Source organism: Nestor notabilis, unplaced genomic scaffold (genome assembly GCF_000696875.1).
Source record: "Nestor notabilis isolate BGI_N333 unplaced genomic scaffold, ASM69687v1 scaffold1337, whole genome shotgun sequence".
Classification (NCBI taxonomy): Eukaryota; Metazoa; Chordata; class Aves; order Psittaciformes; family Psittacidae; genus Nestor; species Nestor notabilis.
The window spans coordinates 1-20050 of NW_009934894.1; the positions used below are offsets into that span (position 1 = coordinate 1).

The 20050-nt window shown below is 41.6% G+C and overlaps 1 protein-coding gene across 6 annotated transcripts in view; it reads right to left on the minus strand.

The window, feature by feature from the left end:
- Positions 1 to 4049: 4049 nt before the first annotated feature.
- Positions 4050 to 20050, minus strand: part of RPS6KC1 (ribosomal protein S6 kinase, 52kDa, polypeptide 1) — an 85044-nt gene continuing 69043 nt past the window's right edge. For all 6 annotated transcript variants that reach the window (XM_010017551.1, XM_010017550.1, XM_010017552.1 and 3 more), the window contains 4 exons: positions 19934 to 20023; positions 8462 to 8544; positions 7330 to 7425; positions 4050 to 4391 (listed from right to left, as the gene is read on the minus strand). In XM_010017551.1, coding sequence (XP_010015853.1) covers positions 4281 to 4391; positions 7330 to 7425; positions 8462 to 8544; positions 19934 to 20023 — 380 coding nt within the window. In that variant the 3' untranslated portion in view covers positions 4050 to 4280. The remainder of the gene's footprint in view (positions 4392 to 7329; positions 7426 to 8461; positions 8545 to 19933; positions 20024 to 20050) is intronic.

Sequence of the window (20050 nt, forward strand, 5' to 3'; positions counted from 1 at the left end):
GCCAGCAGCAGCTGCTCGGCACCTTTTAAGCAAGTCCCACTCCCCCTGCGGGAGTTGGCTCTGCCACCCCTTCCCAAACCGCAGCTGGAGACGCACAAGGAGCCCCGTCACACTCGCCCCGTGGCCCCGCTGCGGCTGCCAGCAGCCCCACTGCGGCCTGGCCAAGTCCCTCGCAGCCCCACGTCACCCTCAGACACACTCACGCACACAGGAGCTGCACCCCAGCCTTGTGCCCCGGACAAGGGCAGCGCCGTGGTGCGACACCCGGGGTGGTGGTCACTGCGCCCCTTTTGTTGGTGGGTAAATGCCAAACAACTGGTAACACACATGGTGCCACACAGTGCTGCAGTGAGAGCCTGCAGGGGGTCCGGCCAACCACGCTGTGGAAGAGCTCACTGGGCAAGAGGGAAACAAGAAGCACTGGTCACACAAGGAGAATCTCCAGCAGCATCTCCGACTGCACCCTGAGGATGCTGTGCAATGAGGACAGGCAGCCCTGACGCAAACAGCTGCTCAGGCAAGAGAAGGGGATGCAAACAGACAGAGAAATCCTGACCACGCAACTTCTCAGACCCTGCAAAAGCTGCAGGGCTCTGATTTGAAAGCTGCGAGTGGCTCACGAGACACAGAGAGCCGAGGGCCAGCTCAGAGAGGTGCTCTTCAGCCGCAGTCGCTGCTGGCTGGCACAGGACTTCGGGGTGCCCAGCCATGGACCAGGCCTCACTGGTTTGATGGCACGTGCTGGGGACCAGGCAAAGGTCCTCTCGTGCAGGGCGCAGGGCTGGGCAGCATCCGGGGACCCCACAGCCCAGCTGGGCACAAACCCTAAGAAATCAACAAATGCACTTTTTTGTTTTACTGCTAAAATCCCTACCATAAATCTCCCTCCAGAGGAAGTTTCCGTTTCTCCAGCTTCCTACTCCGTGTCCTTGAGAAAACAAATGACACCACACTCACTGAAAACCCCCCAACAAACCCGGAGCGGTTCGCTTCGCACTTCCCCGTACCTTGTTATGCTGAGTGCTCCATTCCGAGGGGACTGACCTCCCCAGCCGCCTTCATCCCAGTGCCCTTCGCTGCAGGACACACCAAGGAACAGGTTTAGCACCGGGGAGAGGAGCGGGGTGGATGCTGCGGCGCAGGTAACCCTGTCGACTCAGCATCCCAAAGGTGTGCAGAGAGTCAGCAGGACAGCGACTGCTGTCTGAGAGGTGATTTTCACAGGAGATGGATAGAGGAGCTGTGCTACAAGCACAGAAGCTGTGAATATAGCCACTAAAAGCAAAGTTATGCCCCTTGTATTTCATGAGATGCAATTTCTTCCATAGGTCGGGGCTGACCTCACTCTGGCTCAATTCTACCCAGTACAAGTCTACAAACATTAGTCTCCCAGTTTTTCTTAGCAGGACACAAAAATCATTACAAGATGCAATGAATTACTATGAACTGAATTATTTGTCCTAAGGGTGTCACCTGCCTTACCTGAACATCCACAAGAGAACAGGAAAATCTATAGGTTTATTTTCCTGTGTTTTATATAGACTCTCACTAATTCCTGTGAACAAAGGCAGTGCTGATTTGTTTTGCTATCAGCCATTAGGTGTAACAGAAGGAAGTCAGAGTGGACTTTGCACTACTTAACAGTCAGCATAAGACAGATGTGCACCACAGGGCTTCTTAAGAGGCACCAAAAAGAAGATACCTAGAACATTCCAAGTCCTAAAAGCCACAGATAAAAAGCATTTATTAGGTAGGAAGGACTGTCTTCAAGAACTAAAGGTAAAGTTCAAAAACAAGGTCTGAATTAGGCTTGAAAGGTTTTGTTTATTAAAGGAATACATGTAAACATCAATACAATATAACACATGTTTAAGGAAAATAATAAAGATAGAAGTAAGTGGGTTTTTTTGTGCAATTAACTGCAGACTGATTCCTTAAGCAAAACCATCATCTGAGACAGTTGTGAGGTTACAAAAACCTGTAAAGGCTCATTTCTGGCAAGCCGTCTCACCAAATGCCCTGTTCCTCCTAGACTCCATCATCACAATTCCCTCACTATTACCATACTCAAAAAAGAAATATTTGTATCATTACCTAAACCAAATGTGAGTGACAGGTCCCCTGGTTTCTGCTAGAAGAGCGTGCTCCTTCTGCTGCTCACAAAACCAGCTTGTGCTCTGGTGCTATCTTATCCTGCCTTTACTTGCAACCAGCACAGAGGCACAACCTGAACAAGAAAAGCATTTTAAAGCAAAATGGAAAATATTTGTTCTGCAGTTATCACCAGGCAAATGCAATGGGACAGATCAACGTGGGCAATGACATTATAACGGCCGGGCTAGAGAGCCCCAGGGATGGAGTCAGGAGGCTGAGGGAAGGGAGGCTTCCCTTGAGCAACGAGCCCTCTCCAAAGTCACAGCCAGGGCAGTGCTGGAAGGAAGCTCTGGATCACATTGGTCTCCGCATTAGAGATTTCCGACCCGCTCGGCGCAGGAAGTTGTTCCTGTGGCTCACCTGAGGGAGTTCCTGTTATGAAGCCAGAGGGTGGTAGGTTGAAACACAGTTTCTGAGAGTGATGTAATCTTGGACAGCACTCCGTAGGCAGTGATACTAGTGACCTGGTTACAACCTGCAGTGTTGTCACAGCCCCTGTGCTGGCCTGGTGATCACAAGAAAGGGAAGAAAAGGATAAAAAACAGAGGGGAGTGGAATAATTTAAAGAGGGGGGGGGAAGAGTTTCCAGATTTCCTTTGTTTAAGTGAAGCATTTTCCTTTTCCACTTTATTTGAATACACAGACCCGGTGTCTAACAGATGGAGACTGTGCAGATGCACTTCTGGGAGTGCCCATAAAATACACTGCTCAAATACAAACGGAGGGATACTTTTTTCCTTTTTTTTTTTTTTTTGAGTTGTAAATTCAATAATCATTGCTGTCACCTCATTTTCCCAAAGGAATTTGCCCTTTGTTCTCCGGATAAAGCTGGGGAGAAGAAGAAAAAGGAGGAAAAAAAAGAGAGTGAGAGCAAAGGAAACATTTGGGAAAACCCCCACAGATCTGACCAAGCATTGCAGCATACAGCATTTGTGTGTGAGGAGCCCGTACAAGCAGGGCTGCTCGGCAGCAACAGCAGCACACACACAGTATTCTGCATTTCTTATATTCTTCTCCCATTCTCCAGACCTTCCTAACAAACAGCCAGGTCAGCTAATTGGCTCATGCCCAAGTCTTACCCACTATGGTTTGCTCAGAGATGTCACTTAGTCATTTGGCATGAGCAAATCCCAGGCTCCTTCCTGTCCGAGCAGCAGAGCGGGTGAAGGCTTTCTTTGATTTATTAAGACTGTTAACAAACAAGCAGGAAAGTTCAGAAGCTTCCTCAAGCAGAAGAGCACAAGCAGAAAGGGTTTTCTTTCCTGAAGTAGCAGCTAAAAATAGGACACTTAGAGGAAGTAAAGTTCATTAAGTGATAAAGTGGTGGCTGCAGTGATGACAGAAGAGTTTTTCCTTTTTTAATCTACACATTTATTTAGCGTTATGTGTTCTGGTTTCTTATTAGAGTGCTAAAGCAGTGTTTATCTGGCTGAGGAAAAGATGATTTCCCTTTCTGTAGTGACTTTAACACGTAGCTCATCAAATACAACAAAGTCAAGAGTTATGAACAGACATTGCCAGCCAACAAAGTACAACATTTGACAGCATTATTTGCCTTTTATATGCTCTTTCCAGAGTGGGAAACGATATGCCATTTTCAAGACACATTCCACAGTATTATGCAAGTCTTCTTAATTTTTAATGGATATATTATTTTTAATGTGTCAACTTTTGCATAAAGCATTTTAGTATTTTATTCAGCATATGCCATTAATAAATTATATGCTCCTTCGTTCCTCTGCCCCCCTCCCAGAGCTGCACTTAGCATAAGGAAATGGTCTACTGCCACTATAAAAGATACTTTGAACTGGCACAGTCTATAGACACTTCCACCATTAGACAGAGCACCAGGAGCACACCCCTGTTTCTGCTTGGCCAAGCTGGCAGTGCTTAAACATCACAAACCACCCTGTGGTGAAAAGACATACACACACATAGCAACCAGAACAAGCTAGCACCCTGTACAACCTGTGATTCCTGTTACAAGCTTTTGGCCTCATTGCTCCAGCGTCCTTTAGTCACCACATCCAAACGGTTTGGGACATCCAGAGGAAGCAATTCAGGGTGCTTCTGTGCCAGACGAACTTGTTCACTTGACCTGAGTTTGTTCAGAGGACATGCACCTCTCATCTCAGCAGATCTGCCCATTCTATAAGGGCAAAAAACGGATGAGATTTGATGTCTTCAACACCAGCAACGCCAGCACCAAGACGCTCCGCAGGATTAAACTGCAAAAGCTTGATATGAAAAGAAAAATACATATATGATTCAGTGAGTAAGAACAAAAACAACTGCTTAAAAGTTCCAGAAAGGTCTAAGGTAAAGGACATCCTACTGTTTTCCTGCTCTATGAATTACTCTCAAGAGTGCAAAAGCATGCTTGAAATTCCTAAAATCTAGTAAATGGAAGAAGAGTCTCCTTTCCTTGAGTCTCAGTCTTCAGAGACTACTGATCACAGCATGCAATTCCCTGAAGCACTGCACACTGGGACTTCATTTTAACCTTTAATTTCTCAACAAAAGAGAGCAGCAGCCACAGCTGCATCAGGAGAACTCTGGACACTGCATTTGCTTCATGTTAACCTTTGCTCCCTCTACTGCACTATGGCTACATCAGGGACAGGGGTCTGTAACTTTCCATTTCATACAGTGTGAGTTGATGCTAAAATACCAGGATTACAGCCAGCTCTCTATTTCCTAAAAAAAAAAAAAAGAAAAAAAGAAAAAGTTTTAGAGTTCTACTAATGGACCAAAAGTGAAAAATCAAAACCCCAGTGAGAGAAACAAAGCAGTGTCATGGCTTCATGGAAATTTCCTAAAATCCAGCACCTCGTTTGCTTTTTAGTTGTACATCACATGCTGAATTAATGTGAAAAGGAAATCACAATATTTACATCCATCTAAAGATACCACTCCATATAAAAGGGAATGCAAAGGTAATACTCCAAAGAGACTAATAAAGACACACACAAATATTTTGCTGGTTTAATTTTGCTTATACTCTATTCAATTACAGCCAGTACAAAGGCGTGATTTCTTTCTTGCTTTTTCTGCTGCAACAGCTAATAGGATAACTTCTCCCAGTTGTCACTTGGAACAATGTGTATTCATATCTTAAGGCACTCAACATCTAAGTGAGTCCACATCCATAAACATAGGAATTTACACATTCTAAGATGGCTCTGCTATTTGCAGTCATAATGTCACACAGTAGCTCAGTGACAGTGAATAGTGCTGCTGTGATGTCTTCCCCAAGCCACCAGAAACAGATGTAGTCAGGGTGTCTCGGCCTTCTGCTGAAAGGCAACCAGCACCAGCAGAGAGGAAGTAAGCATGGACACGTATCTTCCTTCCAGAAGAACTTTAAGTTCAGAAAGCAGATGCAGCACCAACTGCAGTACCTATTGAAAGGTCACACTGCATGTTGTGTTGGCGGTAAAGCCTGGAGGTGCCTGAAAAAAATACTGGGTACAAAATGCCAAACCAACATAAAAATAACAGCTTCCTCTGTCACCAGAAATAAAGAGATCTCCATTTTCTTAAAAGCTGGCTAAATGAAGGGGGTGTTTACAATGAAGTCACCTGCACTGGAAGCCACAGCAGGAGATACCGCCTGGCAGTTTTCTGTAGAACTGAACATTGATCCCGAAATGTTATTCTGTGATGCTTTGACCTGTTTACCCTTGGCGGTGGGGGGAAGGAAAGTCACAATGACAAATTGCTATCCATGCCAAGAGAGCTTTCTTCCTTTTCCTGACAAGGCTTCCTCAACAATGAATGGCAGCTTCCTTGGATAGTCACACAACAAAAATGTGATTTACTACTTCACATAGCCGAACCTCCACCAGATAAGTCATCACCCTACACTAGAAGGCTTAGCCTCACAGGCAATGGGGTGACTGCTTCTCTGAACACATATGGCCTTGTAATATACCCGCAAGTGGCAGAGAGATATTTGCCACTTAAAGCCCAAATGGCAAAAAAGCCATTCTTTGGCATATGGGAAAATAGGCAATACGTTAGTCTGCAGTGAAGAACAGCCCTACACTGGCAGGGAGAAGAGGACTAAACGGCTTCATTTGTCTTCCCTTCTAGTCTTAATGGAAGGAATTCCCTCCATCAAGTGTGGGTTCCCTTTCCCTTAGACATTTGAGTCCTGCAGCACCTGTGAGTGAGGGTAGCAATTTGTTACCATCTAACAGTATAGATGGAGATGATACAAAACTATGGTTTCTCTTTAGCCACTTCCCATTCTACCTTTGCCAGAAACAGAGACACATGCTTTCACCTTCAGTGACTTCATGTCACCTAGTCAAAATAGGAGGTCCAAACGTCTAGTTCCATTTCCATTCATTGTTTCACAGTGACAGCACAGAAATGAGTCACTGGGTCTTTTGACTCACCGAATTTTCAACATTTCTCCCCTCCCTTTTCTCCAAAAACCATTTTTTCCACTCTGCTCTATTCAAACCTGTATCTAAGTCATGTCGTTAATTATGCATCCACTTGAAAGATACTCTTCAAAGCCGAACAACACAGTTCACATGTATCACTTGTTTTGCACAAGTGGAATAGGTCAGATCCAGGCTCCACTTCTTCAGTTATGTCAAAATTCACTAGAAGGAAGATAGCATTACCTGAAATTCAAGACCCTGTACTGCAAGTTTCTTCTCTCTGTCATGACTACCTAAAGCTAAGAGTAAACTAAAACCAGCATTCAATGCTACTTCTATTAGGTTTGAAAATGATATATCAGACTGGAAGGTTGTCTATATTTTAAGGTTTCCTATTTTGCCTTGTGTCCAACCTACCAGTTATCTTCTTAATACAAAAGTCATTGTATTCACAGTCTAAAGTACTTTCCTTAACAAATAGCACACAGAAGGTATCCTGGAGGACAGCTACAGATTTTCAACCACAGCAAGGTCGTAACTTCTAAACAGTGTGTTACTGGTTCCACAGTTCTTTGAAGGAATGGCAAAGCGCTCTGGTTGTCTACAGAGACTCCTGGCAGCAGAACTCAAAGTCTCCAGATGCAACAAGAGAGCTGAGTGAATTCATCATCAACTTTCCTATCAGCAGCTTTCTGTTTCTACATTTACTTCACCAGAACAACTCAGATATTTGTCCAGTTTGTATGTATACGTACGGAGAACAAATTTTCCCCTCAATTACCTGCTGAATCAGTGATCTGGCCTCCTTTGATACATGGTCTGGTATACTCAAAGAAGTGTGAGTGTTTATTCCTGATGGATGGCACTCAATCAGAGTCTGCAGAAAGAAAGAAAGAAAAGAAAAATCAAAGTAGGCAGACCAATTTATTAATTCATCAATTAGAGTGTTGGATTATCTCCTAGTACACATGCAAATCAACACGCACAGCTAAAAATCTCAGTGCTTCCTAGTAGAAAGTATTGATCCCAGGAGGAATGTCTGCAGGCACTGAGGCCCCTGGAGATACAGCTTTAGAACATTTATGTCACAGTGCTTGTGCTCTGCTGCTCAAACTTGAAGAACCTGGGAATTTGGTGGACTTTGCTTTCTTCATGCAGAACTGTCAACTAATTGCCTGTTTGATTTGGCTGAGCACTCTCTGTCTCAAAGTATCAAACTAATGTGTAAGAGCAACACGTGACTTCTATGTTGTCCCAGGAAATAATATTGAAATTATTAGGACAAACTTTTATAAACGTACAGACAGAATTTTTGGGAACCCAGATTTCACTGATGTTAGGAGGGCACCATGGTTATTGCTTATTGTTTCAGCCCCGAGTTTTACACAGCTTTATCAAGTTGTTCTGCTGAAGCTCAAGCATAAAGATGCTGGGGAGAGACTCTTTATTAGGGACTGTAGTGGTAGGACAAGGGGTAACAGGTTCAAACTTAAGCAGGGGAAGTTTAGGTTAGATATAAGGAAGAAGTTCTTTACAATGAGGGTGGTGAGGCACTGGAATGGGTTGCCCAAGGAAGGTGTGAGTGCTCCATCCCTGGCAGCGTTCAAGGCCAGGCTGGACAGAGCCTTGGGTGACATGGTTTACTGCGAGGTGTCCCTGCCCATGGCAGGGGGTTGGAACTGGATGATCTTAAGTCCTTTCCAACCCAAACGATTCTATGATGCTGTGTTTCATTTCTCTGGTCCCACACAGACCAAATTGAGGGTACTCTGGTCGGCAAAGGACAACTGGGAAAGACAAGCAAGAAAACCACAACTGGGCACACCACTTGTGAGAAACTACTGGTCAGTGTTTTATCACTGGTCGGTTTTAAAACTGGTCAGTTTTACTGAGTCAGTGGCCCCCAGTCCTACCTTCCCAGTGAGGAGTTCAAACAGAATTGCACCCAGACTCCACCAGTCACAGGCTTCTGTCTCTTCTAGGATAGCGCCAACCTCTAAACACAAGACATTTCAATTAATATTAAAAGGGTCAGTTACACCTTCAAAATTAACATATATTTACAAGGTGACTGTTTAATGCTGACAGAACATATACTAAATACCACAGAGCTTTCATTATGCCTACAATTTAGTTAGCCCTTTAGCCACTTACAGGTTGCACTGTTCAAACACAGCAATGCTATACATTTTGTGCACAATTTGCTTTTCCCATGCATACACAGACATTTTCTAGACTGACAGGCACTACAGTTAAGATTTTTCTATACTGGCCTAAAACTGGACAGTGACAGACAGCAAAGCAAAACATATTTAGAGAATTTACCATGGCCAGAAGAGCTGAACTGACCAGAGTGGCCTGAAGCATCCCTAGATGCAGCGCAAGGGAGGCTATAGTAATCTACTGCATGTTTCAGAGGGCAGGATTTGTCTCATGGCTAACCTGTGCCCTTTGCTGGGATCACCATAGGAGGCTTTTCACAGTAGCCTCTCTTGTCTGTTGGGAACCAGATGGAGAAGCTAAATCTACTTCACACGGCCTAACCACAGCCAGCAACTGTCTATTGCTACAGCTCAGCCCAAATTGTACCTAGGTACAAACAGTTGTTGTTCTTAGCATCCAGCCAGCAGTGACACTCTTACTGCTGTCCAAGAGACAGTGGGGATGTGAGATGGGAGTTACAGAGGCCCCTGCCATACACATTCACATATTCAATAGCATGATGCATGCAGAAAACTTGGCCTTCCCTGACTCAGGCTTTAAACTACAAAAATTATGAAATACAAACACACCACGCTGTCTGCTCTAAAACAGGCAGAAAAACAGATTGCAGCAAAGATGAAATCTTCATTTAGACTGTCAAAAAAATGCAGAAGCTGCACTAAAATAGCTTTGGTGGCAAAAGCCACACCAGCTTCCCAGCAGAGGACAGCAATTAGCATATAGTTACATAGTAGTTGCCATGAAAAGCACTGTGGCATGTGTAAAAAAATCTTGCTCATCATTTTATGGAGCTTTGCATGAGCATGGCCAAGGAGAACTACAGGTAAGTCAGAGTCCGGGGTCAGGGAAAGGAAGGCAGTAACCCCAGCCCTCCCCAGATGCAGGGAGAGAACATGGGAATGTGCAGGGGGATGCCCCCCTTAGGCATATGAGCTGCAAGACGCTCAGCACCTTCTAGGACTAGGCTGAGGTTGCTGCTGCGAGAGTAACAAGGAAGGATGGCTTGTTGTTTCTTTAGGTAGGACATCCATCACATTGAGAAGTTTATTACAGTTAATGGCGTTTGAATGCCCAATACATCACTATAAGGGTGCCACATATTAGAATTTATTCCATTCCTTACAGATTAATACTTCTATCAGCACGGAGAAACTTCTACAAAGATCTAATGGCAGCCACATGAAGAACTGTAGCAGCATAATTACATGCATCTTTAAAAGGTTTTAAGATCCCAGGCAAGCATCCAGATGAAGTTCAAAACAGGGTAAATTGAGAGAATTTGTGTAAAAATCAAAATCTGTTCTTGCAATTTATTTTTGCAGCCCTTCACAGACCTGCAAGGTAACTGTTCTGTAAAAAAGGAGAAACAAAAATAAACCAAACTTGGGCCTTTCCACATGAACCAGCTGTAGAAAGGTTTTCACACCATCTCTCAGTGAAACCTACTGACTGGAAATGGCTTTCCAGTCCGACTGGGATTTCCTAGTGCTGTATGTTCCAGCAATGTACCCTCAAAACCAAGATAACATGAATGGAAAATGAAATCTAAAAACAAATACTTTAGGCTTCTTTAGAGCAAAGTTTTCTTTCCCATGTGGTTTTCATCCTGTGGACATTCCAGACCAAAAGAGCTTTCTTCCAAACAAATAAAGGGGGTTATTTTTAAATTAAATTCCACACTTATTCCAGAATAAGTTCCTATACTACCATTAACTTCCCCATATTGACACATCTTACATTTTAGAATAATGCCATAAAGGAGATAATCCATTCTTCCCCATAGGCATTCAGTGGGAACAGGCCTCTGCAGTTACAGCCCGATTATAAAACAATATTCTAAAGGTGAAAACCACGTCATTCTGAGCACAGAGAAAAGAAATACTACCAAAAAAAATCATTTCTGAGTTTTGGAATTATTCCCTTTTCTGTTGGCAATCACAGATCCTGATCCAGTTCTTTGAAGCATCGAAGTTACGCTGCCTTCTTTCACAGAACCACACGCAGTTACTGACACAACCTCACTTACTTCACTGATAAAGAAAATGGACAAAGAGCCAAAAAAGTAAAGTGGAGTCCACTTCTCCAACAGCCAAGCTCAGATTTTCAATTGTAAGAACACTTTCAATATATGCCAAGTCAAACGAAATGTCGTTGCAGATGTCTCAAGGGAGCAGTACCAAACTCCTCCATCCACTTCTGACCATGACCAAAACGACACAAGCGGGATAAATTGAGAACAGTCAAGTCACACAGATTTCTCCCTGGGCTGAAGGGCTCTGGCTGGGTTCTCATGCACACAGCAGAAACTGCACGACAAGTCATCTGAACCACTGCAGAACAGCAAATGGTTTCCTCAGCTAAGGGAAACATCTGAGCATCCTTTTTTACATAAACTAAATTTTAGCTCAACTTTTCTCCTGTTACCATACGTGTGCTTTCCTGCTGCTGTCCCAGGTTCCACAGTTTCCTTACTTCAGATTAAGATATCTTAAAAAAAAAAAGCCAAAACAAAATCATTGTGAATACTACAAATAAACATGTCTTGTTTACATTCCCTTACTTCAAATAGGTCACAATACGCTGGTCATAATAAGTTCAGGATATCACATCAATATTACTGCATTTTACCTTGACTACACATCATGGGAAAATTCAGAAACTATAGATTATGAAGTGCTTTCAAGTGATACAGAGTAGCTAGCTAATGTAATATACCACACAGGGCATATGCTCTTTTTAAAGCTTTAATATTGCAATAAATCTGAACTACAGTATCTGCCTTCACTAAAAAAACATTTTCATCTCAATCCTTCAGCAAAGTAATTTAGACAATAAATGCAAGCAACCCCTAAGCTTAAGTGAATAACATGGGGATATTTGTGCCAATTCTTTACTTCATGAACCTTGAAATCAAGGACCTTATCCACATTTGCACAAACATAAACGTGCACACACGCGCGGTGTTTTGAGGACTAGCAGTACAAAATTTGTAGGAAAGAGATTCATGTTATTCTGAAATAAAAAAATCCTCTCGAATAAAAAAGTAGGGTGAAAAAAAATAAACCAGCAGCTCTTCTAATTTCTTCACTGCAACTTCAGAGGGAGAGCTCTCTTCTTTCTCCCTTCCCGACGCCTGTACAACATCTAGCACCAAGCAGAACGTGTCAACAGCAATGCTAAATTCCTGCACAGAAGCAATTTCAACAGCAGCCGAAGGGAAGGAGATTTGTAAAAGGCTATCAGGTTCAGCTAGAGACAGATGGCACAGGTAAACACCTTCACTACCCAGCACCATCCTCCTTCCAAAGCAGCTGGTCTCAACTGAAAAGCCATTTCTTTATGGTTTCCATACTTATCTCAATATTTGCATTACACACAGTGGTACCTTACTTCCTGATAAGGGGTATGTAGCTGACAACCCTCTGTGTTTTTAAACAGAAGTGCCAGTTCTAAAGTAAAAAGGCAGAACTTCACCTCTCTTGAACACACATCCTCAATAAAGTTATTAACCCTAACAGCAAGGCTGTTTTTCTCCTTCTATCTACAGCACTGTAACCTGAAGTACACTGTTCATGCTGAAGGATTTCAAATGTTTTTACTACCACATCTCAACCATTTCCTCCTAAATACAGGTTCCTTCAGGACCCACGATAAGGCCTCCCAACCAGCACTCACAAACACTAGTTTAACACAAAAGAAGCTCAGATTAAGGGTAGGCTCAAGGCATTCACAGTCAACTCAGGCCAGAGGGGTTGCAAATCACCAAGAACAAAAGCTAGACCAAAAGCTTTGTAGGATAAACAATAACATCCAGGATAAAAAAAAAAGCATCTGAAGATGCTCACAAGAAAACAGGCTCTAGGTGGGAGTGCTGCTTCTCCAAACACCTAAGAGTCAGGAAGGGCTCTGCACTGAGGAGGTTTGTCAGAATTAAGAAGGGAACATTTGACTCTTGGTGAGTTGGTAAGAATTTCAAAACCTGAGGAGGCCGTTTCCCTTACCACATATTTCAAGCAGAAACAGGTACCTTCCAGTATCATTCTGCACTGCTAAGAAAACTAGGAGACCCATCTGAACTACTATCAGGTGGCTGAAACCATTCAGGAGGAAATGGACTTGTCCAACATCCTGAAAACATCAGACACAATGTTCTCCCCTTCTGTGGCCATTAAGATAAACAGTATTGCACGAAAACCCATTAGAGTCGCTTCAGAAATTCTATTTACCTTACACTCGTTTGATTTTAAAAGCTTACTATTTTATCATATTTTAATATCTATATATGTAAAGAAGCATTTGCAGAGAACCAAGTAAAATGAGTCCAAGCTAATTTACTCTAGGCAGACTCAGTCAGCCAAGATATTGTAAGATGCAGTCACTAAATAACACATCACACAAGCAATCTGGCCATAATGCTTTGCCTAAAATGCTTTAGCAATTTATAAAACATAGTATTGAACCATCTATAGTTAAGTAAAAAAAAAAGTTTATCATGGTCTTTAAACAATAAAGTAGTGAGGCAAGTCCAATAAACATCTGCTAAGATCAAATGGAGTATGAAAATAGGAAGTTTCATCTTAGAGGTATTCAAAACATACGAGCATTTATGTTCCTCTTCGGAAGAAATTTCCTCATGTCACTAAGAGAAGAAAAATTAACAGAGGGAACTGTGTTCTTTCCTCCTTTTAGCAGCCCAAGATGGAATTAGAACTTCTTCTAAAATGAGTAAGTACAAAAGAGACAAAGAAACCTTTTACTGCTCTGTTATCAAAACAAAGCAAACACGAATTAACCTTTCAGTTAGCTCCATTTACTTTCAAAAGGCACCTTCTATACTATCTTCAAGTTTTAGCCCCATCTGTAATAATAATGATAATTAAAATAAATAACTAAATCGAATCAATCAAGACAGAAAAACCAGCCACACCACACAGGTAAATTACAGCTTCTTCTAGAGGTATCACCTGCCTCCAAAAACCCACAAGAACATGTACTTCACCTGAAACATGTCCTGTACTTACAACAAGCCTGAGTGCCAAACCACATCAGATTCTTTTCAGAACACACCCGATTCTGTCCCCAGACTTATGCTTTCAATTACCTACTCCAGGTTCATGGCATCTTGCTATTTTGGGAGCAGTCAGTTGTCACGGTTTTCTGTGGGACACTCGGGTGTCTCTGGAGTGCTGCAGCACTCCAAACGGTTGTTGTAAAGCTGTTACTCCCAGCTTCACAATAATCAGTGCTTTTTCTGCAGCTCCAGACCTTTCCTTGTTATGCACAACAACCAGGTATTTTTCACGTTAATGTTTAGTCCTGTTTCCTACTGCCAGGGCTTTTCAAACCAAGCTTGCCCATCCTGCTGTCTTTGCTGCTCAAAGCTCATTCACCTGCCCTATTTGCTCCTTTTCTTTTTAGGATTGTCCTGAGACACTAATATCACACACACAAAGCTAGGACAGAGGCAGAGAGAAAATCTACGGAAGTCCAGTCTTACACTATAACCAGGAGACCAGCCCTCCCATCGACACCTCACAGGGTCAATGGCACTTTAATCTACCACGGTTATTTTGCTTCTTAAACAATCTACTCAAATTAAATTACTATAATACAGAACAGCACATTTAATGAGTGCCTGTAAACTCCTACTGAAAAACACATACACAAATAATATGCAGATTTTCCAGCATCAAATATCTATTTGGTAAACAGAGGCAAACCATTTTTTCCTTATTCAGTAAATAAAAATTATAGCATCCAGGCTAATAATAGCAACCTAGCAATTTTTAGTTTCATGCCATATGTTTTAGGTTATCAGCTGCACTTTGCATCTGTATTTTCAATTGTCTAAGAGCAGAAGTGACATCTTCATTTGGGAGTACAAAATCAGGTTGCACATTGAAACAGTTTGGGGTTGGGTTTTTTTTTTTTGGAACAAAATACTCTACCCACAAAGCCTTCTTTTAACATAGGCTTTGAATTCTGTACTATTAGTAGCAGGTTATATAAAACTAAATATACCATATACTTATGTGCAGGCTTCTGTGTAGGCTACTTTGTGTAAATAAGGCTTGATTATAGCACACAGCTTATGAAAGCATCAGAATAATATGATGCATTACTGATGGCCAGTTTCCTACTTACATTTTCTACGAAGCTAAGCTCCCTTTGGCTTTATGATCTCAACAAGCACATCTCCAGTGTCTAGTGAACACGGTCTGGTGAAAACTCATTGTTTGGAGAAGAAATTAAAATAAAAAAAAGACTCCAAAGGCTGCCCAGTTCCGAAATCTCATCCTCTGGAAACACTACAGGGATGCGACAGAATGCATCCCTGCTGCTGGAACGAGAACTCGGTGAGTGTAAATAGAACATCTCATTCACACGTCGTATTTGCACAAGATGTTAGACCAGAAAGCTGCTCCTACAACATGACACTTCACTGGTTAGATGGAAAAAGTACCTAAAGGATTTCTCTTTATGAGTAAATGCTCAACTTAATCTGTTTTATTTGGAGACAGACCTGACTAGGCTGCGGCTGGAGACAATTTTATCTTTCTCACAGGCATTAAGCATGCCATGAAGGGACTTTTTAACAAAGTTAACTATTTGATTTTAAAACCCCTGACTATCAAGAATAGAATATAATTATTACTCCATTTAAAAGGTAACAACTCTTTATATTTAAGATCACAAAGTTGGCAAAACCAATACTTAAATAACAGAAGGTGATCATTTGCATTTCAAAATTCATCTATCTTGCTTTTCCCTCAATTAGACCAAAACATGTTGATTCACAGGTTTGTGTGTGTGTTTGTTTCTTTTTTAAACTTATTTATAGAGCAGAATAATGGCCCCCCTGCTAGGCTGGCATTTGCTCAAGTTTCTGTCCGTGTAAATTGAATCTGTTACTGGAATTTTCCCCCCTTCAGAATACCAAGGCACATTAACTAAGAGATAAAGAGATAGGTTGCTGATACTATCAGCCACCAGGCAGGTGGATAATGCGAGGGAATTTCTGTTAGTTTTTGTGGGGTTTTTTTGGACAAATATGTGATAAGAGTTCTCAGGGGGCACGGAGAGCAAAGGGCTGTTTAAACAGAAGTGAATCATTCTCATCTGATCTGCTAATAACTTTGTGTTCAGACATCAGCTGCTTAGCACTCTTTAAAACATTCAGCAAACAAAATTGCTATAAAGAGGAGGAAAGTTAAAGAAATAAACCACACAGACCTCACAATAGTCACCTGAACTGTATTCACACAGCAGAAATTCACAGTTACAAGTGCTTAATTCTTCTTTAAAAGCAAATAGGTTATTCTTGGCCAAACCCCCCACAGTTTTACTTGAAGTGGTGTTGAGTTTATAGGGGATGATTTATAATCCATCATTTCCCTTGTGAGTTAGAGAAACAACATTTGACTTATCATAGGTGAACAGCAAAGATTTAGTTTGGCCATTAATCAAAGTATAGCACAGGCGCTAGTTTTAAGCATCTGCAGATAGCTTTGTTGTTGCAGTAGCTGGTTCAGCATGAAGTTTATTTTTAATTGAGTAGAACTATGCAGAAGTAAAGAGAGTTCTCCAGCTTTACCAACTCCAACAGCACTATAACACACCACGACTCAGAGCTTGGGAGTGCAATTGTTGATATGCAAATTGTTACAAATAAATCACATCTTCCGTCTCCAGTTCTTAGATGAAGTTAGGCAAATTAGAGCCAGCAAGTACAACAGCAAAATCCATTAATGGTACAATGCCATCTGCCGTCTGCAGTGGAAAAGTGCCACCTCCTGCCACAGATTTAGCCCTGCTTTTAATTTATGCACGATATAAAATGACAATAGCTATTTCATACAAAATTAATTACATTGCTAGCAGGGAACGGCATGCAGCTTTTTAAACTATCTCTTCCCTCATCTTTTTGACACTTCTCCATTTACAATGTTTGCATTTGTGCCATTATTTTATATATACACTGCATAATCTCTTTCCTACGTATGCAGTCACATTGCCTATCCGCTTCTTGTACGGAGAAAGCCCTTGCTAGTCACCACAGCAAGGATCTGATCACTGTTTCTGTTCCAATACTACCTCGTTTTGCATTAATACAAGGTTACAACCTGGGGTACTGAAAGCCTCAAATACAAAATCCTAGATGCTGCAAGCAAGCTCCATGTAGTTGGACCTCTTTTCCCCCCCGGATGTGAAAAGCTTCAGCAGTAATACATTACTATCCCTACACCCCTCCAGGAATTAGGTTCTGATACATAAATTGTAGAACTGAGATTCCATGTTTACATTCAACCAATAAAACAACTTAATATTTAAATATGTCCTGAGGCACTTCACTGCTAGGCACTTTGTAACTTGTGCTGTAAAGAATTAACACCTGAACCTTATCAATTAAAAAGATCAAATTGTTTCAAATACATTTTTACAACATTCACGTAACTTGGCAAGTTTCCTCCCTATTTTAAATTGAGAATCTCCCGCAATCTGCTTAAGTTTCACATTCATCCTCTCCTTTTCCTGTCTCCAAAATTTGCTCCTCAAAAATCAATGCAGAAAAAGAAATGCATCCCAAGACTCATCATCTGTTCCCAGTCTCAAATACCAGCCAAGTATCTTCCCTTTCTTACATACTCTTAACAAGTGCACTTAAATAACAAAACATTGCAATCACATAACATAAAAATTACCATGTCCGAATCCTATTCTATCCCAAACACTGATGAAAACACACACCAAGCTATCCATAGAGAGAACACTTTACAAGCCATGTTTCACTGCATCCTCCAGTTAGGAGGGAAAAGGAGAGGGAAGGCTCAGCACCTAAGGCAAGGCAACAAAGCACGCACTACTGGAAACACCAGGAAAAATCAAAACAAGATAAAGACTCGCTTTGAGTCACTTTATTTAGTCACTGTGTGGTATTATGGTAAGAAATCTGATGAAATTTTGTAAAGATTACTACTTCACCTCTACAAAACTACAACCCCCTTGCCAATTTCTCTTAATGCACTGAGCTGAAGCACAAGTATCATTTCAAACTCCTTATTCCAAGCAGCAGCTTGAGAAGCAATGCTATCAGGATAAAGGGGACACATGGGTTTCCAGGGACATGGTACACGCCTTAAGAAGAAAAATGATCATCCAAATAAGGGTTTTTTTCTGTAATGCCAGAAAGTAGAAAGGCCACTAACATGATTATATTTTTAATACTGGCCAGAAGTTCTAGAGCAAGATTTACCAGCAGCAGTGGCAGCAGAAAGCTGCTTTGCACTCCACCACACATCATCATTGAAGGTAAAGGTATTAAATCATTGCTCAGAACAGAATGACACTTGGTTCCAAAATACATTTTATATTGCTAAATTACACCACGTGTTACTCTCCTATGCAAAAATTAGCATGAAATGGCTCTCCTAAAAGTACACTTTGCAGACGTAACAAAGAAATATGAAGGATAAGAACCACGGAGCAGCTCAATTCAGCCATCTTGCATATATCTAACATTTGCATTTGCAGATCTTAAATCTTGCAACTGAGCAATGACAGAGACACAAAGCAAAGTGCAGCTTGGGACAGGGCAGGGAGAGGAGAGGGCAACTTAACCAAGAAAAGCCCAGACGGATACTGCATCCTTGCTGCGAAGTGGAAATAATGATGGTGCAGAAAACTTTGTGCTTGCATTTGGGGACTTCTAAATATTATTTCAATTGCTCCCTATGCACTTAATTACTGCAGGAGTTGGCTGGCTGGGGCTTAAGGGGAAAAAAAGCCTCTCTTTGGATCCTCATTAAAAGACAGAAAAATTAAGCTTTGACTTTCCCAGCTCATTAATGATGACAGGATGGGAGAAGGCTGCACTTCCATCTTTGCTACTACTCAACTAGGGAGCACTGTGTTCAAGGCTGGGTTAGGGAGGCAGGAAAACGCCGCTTTCTAAGAGGACATCATGTATGTTGGCAACCAGGACACATCTCTATCTAACCACCACAAGAACTACTGGGATTCCCTGATTTTCTTGTTCTTAAATTAAAGTGGAGTGAGGGTAGAACACAAGAGTTGGGTTTGCTCTGATTAGTAAATGAACTGTTTTCTGTAATACCTGCCCTTCTGACTGGCCCCTGGAGAGAAAATATTTTATTTACTATTTATCTCAAGAGCATTCAAATTCTTTGTTGAGATCCTACCTCCTTTACTCACAGAGAGCAGTTTCTTACTGTGTTTCAGATGCAGAACTATGTCACAGAATAAACACCTGATGCCACAGTAAGTTCAAACTCCCATTGCTGATAACTGGGATTCTGAACTCTCCTGAGCACATTTGCAGACTCTGAGCTATAGAGTCCCTACATGCCAAGCTCAGAGTGCTCAGCAGAAAGGGTATGTTGGCAGTTCAAATTCAGAATAAAGAAGAGAAACTGAAAAATAGCCACCCAGTACTCACAATAACTCAAAGAGTAAGGGTTTAAACTAGCTGTGAAATTACTTATAACTTTATATATTAAAAAAACACCTGATTTTTGGCTTTCACTGTCATTTGATCCCTACATTAGCAGAAAAAAAATCAGAAAAAGGAAAAGAGGGAAGGCTGGGTTTCAAGTGCCATCCTTGCTATAAAAACCCAAGAGATATTGATTTTATCACCCTCCTGATTGATGAAAGCAGTTCTAAGTAAAGAGCTCTCTAAACTATTTCAAAGCCCACTGTAGCTCATGAGAAATGTCAGAGGCATCTCTGAGCCTAGTAAGGTTGTATTTTCAAACTGCTATGTTGGGTTTTCTCCCCTCATGTTCTTTGCATGTACAAATTTTTGCATTTTTAAGGCTCTTTTCAGTCTGTCCTTTCCCTTCTCAGCTCTTTTCAGTTATCAAGATGTATCCACATGTAGCAAGTAAGCACAAGAAAAAAAACATTCCTTAAATTTGCTTAAACAAGACTTTCAATACAATTACACTTTATGGCAACGATCTAACAAACACCACCACAGTTCAACAATAAAGCAGTTATGAGCCCTCTAGCTTTTTAAGACATCCAGGCAAAGAAAATTCAGATATCGCATAATCTTGAGCTCTGTGCTATAGAGGTTCTGTGAGAAAATGAAAGCTGCTCATCTACTTTCCAAGTGAAACATTGTAGGTGATTGCTCTAACCTGGGGCACAGTACATTCTCTCTATGGCATCGTTGTCACAGGAATCTTCAACCTCCCTCCACCTGCTAAAATACGTTAGCTGAATGTGTCCTAAAAACAAAACGACAGGAGAAATCA